Raw genomic sequence first — 8664 nt, 5'->3', positions numbered from 1 at the left:
TAACTGTTTTGAAATTCTTAACAGCTTTGAACAAAGGGGACTCCAAATTTTCATTTGTCATGCAAAATATGTAGTTCTGCAATGGTTATAAAAGATTGACAAAGGAGATAAATGACACAGAACATAGAATGATCTCTACGGCACTTGGATAAATGGTTTCTTTGACAAATCAAAAACTAAAGTGAGACCAAAAGATATGGAGACTCATTGTCTTAGGAAATTTCAAATAATGAGTTTTAAATTCTTAGGTGAGTACTACAATTTTATTGATATAAAACAAAACTTACATAATGGAGTGAAATAATAACATGTAATATTTACCAAATAAGAAATTTACTACTTTAAAACTTCAAGATTTTTAAATAGATTAACATTTTATTATTAAAAGGCAAAATAAAGAATACAGATTAACATCTGGATGGGAGAGATGTGTAGGCTAATGTATGTGGGAAAGAACATGGGCGCTCCATGCTTTCTCCAAGTGTGCCACTCTCCACAAATTCCCATATGCTCTCCAACCTTAAAGTTTCTCAAGATAATGCTGTTTGGGTCAAGATGTTGCAGAAAGAATGGATAGATAAAAACAAAAGGCTCATAACAAGGCATAAGGTTTAACAGATGCCCTGTACTTTCCTTTTACCCATCAGCTGTCACCAATGAAGCTGAGATATGACAAACATAAACGAGACATCTACTACAGATTTCATCCTCTTGGGCCTCTTCCCTGAGTTCCAATATGCCAGCCTCCTGGTCTATCTCATCCTTCTGGTCTACCTCATTACCCTTACAGGGAACTCCATCCTCATCTTTCTGATCTGGGTGGACTCCCACCTTCATACTCCCATGTACTTCTTGCTCAGCCAACTTTCCATCATTGATTTGTTCTACATTTCCAGCTCGGTTCCTAAAATGGTCATCAACCATTCTTTAGGGAAGCACAGCATCTCTCGCATTGGCTGTGGAGTCCAAATGTTCTTCTGTCTGACTCTAGGTGGCGCTGAGTGTCTCCTCCTAACCTTTATGTCCTATGACCGATTTGTGGCTGTCTGTAACCCCCTTCGCTACACAATCATCATAAATCCTAAAGTCTGCTTGCTAATGGCAGTATCATCATGGACTGGAGCTTCTCTAAATTCACTCATTCAAACCATCTACACCATGCATTTTCCTGTCTGTGGTCTGAAGAAAATAAATCACTTCTTCTGTGAGATACCAGCCATCCTGAAACTATCCTGTGAGGACACTTCAGATTATGAGATTGTGTTGTTTATAGTAAGTATCATATTTATAGTCACCCCCTTTAGCTTAATAATGACCTCTTATATTTACATTTTCCTCACTGTTCTCAAAATAAACTCTCCTGAGGGAAGGAAAAAATCCCTGTCCACATGCTCTTCTCACCTTATTGTAGTGAGTCTCTACCTTGGACCAGCAATAGTGGTGTACATGACACCTGGCTCTTCCCACACCCCAGGGATGGATCAAGGTCTCTCCATGGTCTATACTATCCTTACCCCCATGCTGAACCCTTTAATTTATAGCCTTAGAAACAAGGAGGTTGTGGGGGCTATAAAGAAAACCCTGGGAAAGTAACTAATATCAAAATAATTTAAGAAATATCACTGTCATACTTCATATCTAAAACCAGTTCCAGGATAAAAATCCAAGTCCCTGGTTTGAAGCTTTCTTCCGCTATGGAGAATGTCTAATTAGAGACATACATTATTTTAAATGGTGGTAATTAAATTGCCAATCAACTTATTCTGTTTGAAACAAAACAATTGAGTTCAGTAAAGAGTTGGTTTAACAGAAATATTTGAATAAAAGGGCTTTGGTAACAAATATATGGAAGTATACTTATGTTCTTAAGTTTTCCATAAAGGTGGACAAGCAATATTGTCATATTTTACCATCAAAGAGACAAAGGAGAGAATGAATGCTTCAAATTTTTGACTGAGCATTAGCCTAATCTGAGAGTAGAACAGAGGAGAAACAAAGACATTCATTTTTGCCATGAAGTACTGTTTTATCCAGGTTGATGTTTCCTTTAAAAAGTTAAATTAAAACACATTATTGAAATAAAATTGACAGGCAGTGCAATATTATTTTCAGGTGAACAGGTGAACAGTATATTGACAATTCTATATATTATTCAATGCTCATTGTGATAAGTATAGTCACCATAATATATTATGATATTATTGACTGTATTCCCTATGTTTTTCTTTTTATTTCGATGACTAATTGTATAACTTGAAATTTTGTACCTATTAATCACTATAATATATTTTGTTTATTGTCCCATCTCCAGCCCATTGGATGCTGCCAGTTTGTAATCTGTAGTTGAAAGACTGTTTGTTTGTTTTAGATTCCACATCTAAGTGAAATCATATGGTGTCTGTATTTGTCTGATTTGTTTCATGTAGCATAATACCTTCTAGATTCAGCTACAGGGTTGCAAATAGCAAAACCTCATTATTTCCTATGGCTGAGTAATATAGCAACACACACACACACCACATTATCAATCATCAAGGGACACTGGGCTTGCATCTATATATTGATTGTTATAGAAAATGCAGCAATAAATATAATGGTGTATTTTTTTCAAATTATTTCTGTGAGTAAATACCAATAGGTGGAATTACTGGATCATATGATATCACTAATTTTAATTTAGGAGGACCCTCCATTCTATTTTCCTCTGTGATTTCACTCATTTGCATTCTCACCAATAGTGTACACATGTTTCATTTTCTCCATATTCATGCCAACATTTGTTATTTCTTGTCTTTTTCTAAGTAGTCATTCTGACTGGTGTGTGGTGGTATTACATTGTAGTTTTTATTTGCATTTCCATTATGAATAAAGAAGTTGAGCATTTTTCATATCTTTGAGTTTCATCTGTATGTATTCTTTGGACAAATGTCTATTTAGGGTCTTTACCCATTTTTGAATTGGATATTTTGTTTTATGATGTTAAATTGTCTATGTTCTTTATTTATCTTAGATAATAACCTTTTATCAGATATATCATTTATTAATATCTTTTCCCATTCATTAGATTGTTTTTTTTTTTTTTAATTTTGCTGATGATTTCTGTTGCTGTGCAAAACTATTTTTGTTGTAGTTATTATTGTTATTTTGGAGATGTCCCAGCAGTATTTTTTTTTCTCTTGCTTGAGAAGACATATCCATAAATATGTTGTTAACGCCAATGTCCAAGTGATTACTGCCCATTTTGTCTTGGTAATTATATGGTTCTAGGTCTCACATTTTTAGGTCTTTAACTCATTTTGAGTTTTATTTTTGTGTATGATGTAAGAAAGTGATCTAGGTTTATCATTTTTCATTTGGATATCTAGTTTCTCAAACACTATTTTTTAAAATTTCTTATGTTTGTGTACTAAACTTCCAGAAAAGATGTTAGAGTAGGAGAAACCCACCTCTTTCTTCCCATGGATACAACTAGATAACATTAACAGCAGTTCAAATAACCCAGAAAATGACCTGAGGATTGGCAGAGCAAACTCTTCACAAATAAATATAAGGAAGAGGCCACATTGAAGAAGGTAGAAAGAACACATACACACTCAGAATCTAAACAGATCCATAAGACTGTCTGCAAGATGGAAGGACACAGTGGACATGGAAAGGGGAGAGAAACAGAATGCAACACCAGGAAGCCCAGAGAGGAAAGATTAGTTCCCCATATTAATTGGTTTTGAAACTCAGAGACACAGAATTTCATGAGCTCCTATAATCATAAGGACATAAATAGGTTTCAAAAAATTAGTGGGCTTTGCTCAAGGAGAGCTGGGAGTGCATAAGAAACTGATTCCAGGCCCCTAAAGAGAGATCACAACAAACAGCCCTGTAGAGACACAACATAGAAGCTGTATTAAAAACAAACAAATGGAGGGAACAAGATGGCGGGGAAGTAGGAAGAGGCACCTTTTCAACCTGTACCCTAAAGTGAGCTGATTACCTACCAAGGAACTCCAATCACCCATAAAATCAGCCTGAGATCAGAATTATACATGTCTGGATCTCTACAGGGGCAGAAGACGCCAGTGGGCAGGTAAAGTGGAATGGGACAAGCAGACTGATATCAGAAGATAAACAAAAGGGGGAGGGAGCCACCAGAGGCAACCAGTTGGAAAGTAATACCCCAATCCAAAAGTGCCCTGTGTCTGGGGACCAGCGTTAACTTGGAGACTGGTTGAAAGCACTCAAAAAGAGCAAAGGATAGCGGGGGCGAGGGGGGGGCGGTGTAGGAATCCTGGCGGCTATGGAAAGGGGCTTAAGTCCCTGGTCCAAGGACAGCCTCCCCTGGTGCTGAGCCAGAGAGTGCAGCAGAGAAACAAGGTCTTGTTCCTAACCCTCCAGCACACCCTAGAATGCATGGGTTCTGGCTCCTGTGAGGGGATGGGAGCCACGCTAGGCAGCAGAACTTGCAAGCCCTGCTACAAAGCCTGAGATATGAGCGTGAGTGCCTCATACTCCCCTGAGAGAGTTACAAAGGCCCAGCAGGTGCTCTTTGACCCGTGCCATTGTTTCAGAGCCTAAGACACAGGTCCCAATCCCTCCTCTGATAGAGGTGCAAAAAAGCCCAGCCTGGTGCTTTCAGACCTGTGCCCTGTTCTCAGTGCCTGAGAGGAGCACTTGAGACCCATAGCCTCCCCTGAAAGAGGTGCGCACAAGCTGGTCACTCTTAGACCCAGAAAGACCAGGCACTCCCAGTCCAGGCCATCAGGAAAATCTGTGTGCGATCCCTGCTTGGAATCTCTTTGGCAGTCTGGAGCTCCCAGACTGCCACCGATGCCATGGTTTTTGGTACAAGCAAAAGAACCTGCTCTGCCAGCGGCAAAGGAGAAACTCATCTGGGATCTGCAGCCAGACTAAGGCTTCTGTCTGAGAGGGAGGTCAGGGTGCAGTCTGTTTTCCTCTAAAACTACAAAAACCATCAAAAGCGGTCAAGGTGAGAGAAAAAAAAAATGAACAAACATAAAAACCGCCAGAGAACAAAAGCCTGAAAAAAAAAAAAAAAGTTTCCTCAGAACCTACCCCCTTGAGGGGGGCGGTGGAACTTAACTCAGGGAATATCATTGACTGAAAACCCACGTGGCAGGCCCATCCCCCAGAAAACAAACCAAAAAAGGAAAAAAAAAAAAAAAAGCCTGCAAGAGAACAACCACCACTACTTCATACAACAACTTTTATTTTCAACTTGTTCCCACTATTCTGGTTCACTTTTTTTATATAGATAATTTTTTAACCTATTTACCATCACAGTGAGCTGTCAAGTACATCAAATTCCATAATAACCTTCTAACCTGAACTTTTTGATACATACACCTGTGGTTTTCTTTTACATTTCTATTTTTTGAATTTCTTTTTTTAAATTTTAGTTTAGTTTAGTCTAGTTTATTCCTTTTTATTTTTATTTTCTAATATTCATATAAAGTTAAACTTCAAAGTAATCCCCTTTCCCCAATCAATACTACCCCATAGGTAAACCGATTTTTAATCCCGCTTTATCTTAGAAAAATTGAGTCCTTTAACAAAGTTATCAAGATGCATCCGGGAAGAATCAAACAAATTTCCTCACCCACACTGAGAATTTATAACCACTCTCCCAACTTTTTCTTCCACAACTGTTTCTGTGTTTTTGTGTTTGTCATGATACTATATAAATCTTATACTTGGTGTTCTTTTTGATAAGGTTCTTCCTTTATTTGCATATATATTTTTTCTTCTCGTGACATATACTTTTATCAGTCTTTTTGTTTGTTTTTGTTTATATACTTCATAAATCGTACATTGGGACCCATTTGGGCTGAACCTTCTCTTCCATCTTTCCTTTCTTTCCTCTCTCTCTCTCTCTCTCTTTTCTTTTTTTTTCCTTTTGTCTCTTGTTCAGGTGGGGGATCCTGATTGCTCAGACGTGTTCCACGGTGCACCTTGACTGCACCATGGTCGATACATCCAGCTACATCTGTTCAGTCATCTCTCACCAAAATGACTAGGAGGAGGAGCAAAACAGAAGAAAAACACAGAGGATGGACCTTCTGGAAAAGAGCTAACGTCTATCAACATAGACAATATGTCAGAAAGAGAATTCAGGCTAACAATTATCCAGGCAATAAGCTAGGTTGGAGAAAGCCATGGATGACCAAATGGAATTGATTAGGGCCGAACTGAAAGAGACCAGACAGGATATTCACAATGTTAGAGATGAGCTGAAAGCTACCAGGGATGAACTTCACAATGCTCTCAATGAGTTCCAATCTAATTGAAATTCTCTCAAAGCTAGGGTAACTGAGAGAGAAGATGGAATTAGTGATCTGGAGGACAAACAGATAGAGATAAAGGATAAGGAGGAAGCCTGGAAAAAACAGCTTAGAAATCATGAAAGCAGATCAGGAAAATAAATGAAGCCATGAAACATTCCAACATCAGAATTATTGGAATCCCTGAAGGGGAGGAGAAAGAAAGAAGACTAGAGGATATAGTGGAACAAATTCTTCATGAAAATAGTCCCAATCTTGCAAATGGAACCAGCATTCATGTTCTAGAGGCTGAAAGGTCTCCACCCAAGATTATAAATTCCAAAAAAACATCATGACACCTGATACTCAAATTGAGGAATCATAATTGTAGGTATAATATCTTGAAAGCCGCTAGGACAAAGAGGCTCCTTACTTACAGAGGAAAGCCCATCAGAATAACGTCAGACCTGTGCACAGAGACCTGGCAGCCAGAAAGGGCTGGGAAGACATATTCAAGGTTTTAAATGAGAAGAACTTGCAGCCAAGAATACTTTATCCAGCAAGACTGACATTCAAAATGGATGGAGGAATAAAGAGTTTCCAAGACCCGCAAGGCTTAAAAGACTATGCAACCACCAAGCTGACACTGCAGGAAATATTAAGGGGGGGGTTCTATAAAAGAGGAAAAATTGTAAGAATAACATTGATCAGAAATATAGAGACAATCTACAGCAAGAAAGACTTCAGAGGTAACACGATGTCAATAAAAATGTATCTATCAATAATCGCTCTAAATATGAATGGTCTAAATGTGCCCATAAAATGGCACAGGGTTGCAGATTGGTTAAAACGACAGGACCCATCCATATGGTATCTACAAGAGAGCCATTTTGAACCTAAAGATACACCCAGACTGAACGTGAAGGGATGGAGAAGCATCTTTCATGCCAATGGGCCTCAAAAGAAAACTGGGGTAGCGATTCTTATATCAGATTAATTAGACTTCAAACTAGACTATAGTCAGAGATACAGAAGGACACTACACCATTCTTAAAGGGACTATCCAACAAGATGATCTAACAATTTTAATATCTATGCCCCCAATATGGGAGCAGCCAATTACATAAGAAAACTGTTAATCAAGATAAAGAGTCATATTGATATGAATACACTAATTGTTGGAGATATTAACATGCCTCTCTCAGAAGTAGACAGGTCATTGAAGTAGAAAATCAATAAAGAAACAAGAGCATTGAATGACACACTGACCAGATGGACCTCATAGATATATACAGAACATTCCACCCTAAAACAACAGAATACTCATTCTTCTAAGGTGCACATGGAACCTTCTCAAGAATAGACCACATACTGGATCAGAAATCAGAACTCAACCAATACCAAAAGACTGAGATGATTCCCTGCATATTCTCAGATCACAATACTTTGAAACTGGAGATCAATCACAAGGAAAAGTACCAAAGGAACTCAAAGGAACAACTGGATGCTAAAGGCCACCTTGCTTAAGAATGCTTGGATCAGGCAGGAGATAAAAGGAGAACTGAAACAATTCATGGAACCCAATGAGAATGAAGACACTCGGTCCAAAACTTATGGGATACAGCAAAGGCGGTCCTAAGGGGGAAATACATAGCCATCCAAGCCTTCCAAAAAAAAAAAAAAAAAACTGAAAAATCCAGAACACAACTGTCTCTGCACCTTAATAAACCAGAGAATCAACAACAAATGAAACCAAGTCAACAGATAAGAAGGGAAATAATCAAGATAGAGCTGAGATCAATGAGGTAGAAACCAGAGATACAGTAGAACGTATCAATGAAACAAGAAGCTGGTTTTTTGAAAGATTCAACAAGATCGATAAACAATTGGCCACACTAATCCAAAAGAAAAGAGAGAAAGCCCAAATTCATAAAATTATGAATGAAAAGGGAGAGATCACAACAAACACCAAGAAAGTAGAAACAATCATCAGAAGTTATTATCAACAGTTATATGCCAATAAGCTAAGCAACCTAGACGAAATGGATGCATTCCTGGAAAACTATAAACTCCCAAAATTGAACCAAGAAGAAATCGACAACCTGAATACACCAATAGCGAGTAACGAGATTGAAGTGATGATCAAAAACCTCCCAAAGACAAGAGCCCAGGACCTGACGGATTCCCTGGGGATTTTTACCAAACTTTCAAAGAATAAATAACAACTATTCTCCAGAAGATGTTTCAAAAAACTGAAGCAGAAGGAAAACTTCTGGTCTCTTTCTATGAAGCCAGCATTACCTTGATGCCCAAACCAGGCAAAGGCCCTACCAAAAAGGAGAATTTCAGACCAATATCACTGATGAATATGGATGCTAAGATTCTCAACAAA

At 38.1% G+C, this 8664-nt stretch overlaps 1 protein-coding gene across 1 annotated transcript; it reads left to right on the top strand.

The window, feature by feature from the left end:
- Positions 1 to 669: 669 nt before the first annotated feature.
- LOC132028096 (olfactory receptor 2T27-like) lies at positions 670 to 1593 on the top strand. The gene has a single exon (XM_059416745.1). The coding sequence runs from the start codon at positions 670 to 672 to the stop codon at positions 1591 to 1593; it is 924 nt and encodes a 307-aa protein (XP_059272728.1).
- Positions 1594 to 8664: the final 7071 nt, after the last annotated feature.

This window comes from Mustela nigripes, chromosome 12 (genome assembly GCF_022355385.1).
Source record: "Mustela nigripes isolate SB6536 chromosome 12, MUSNIG.SB6536, whole genome shotgun sequence".
NCBI classification, from domain to species: Eukaryota; Metazoa; Chordata; class Mammalia; order Carnivora; family Mustelidae; genus Mustela; species Mustela nigripes.
Note: the sequence above shows the minus strand (reverse complement) of the source record. Positions and strands in the feature narration are given on the sequence as shown.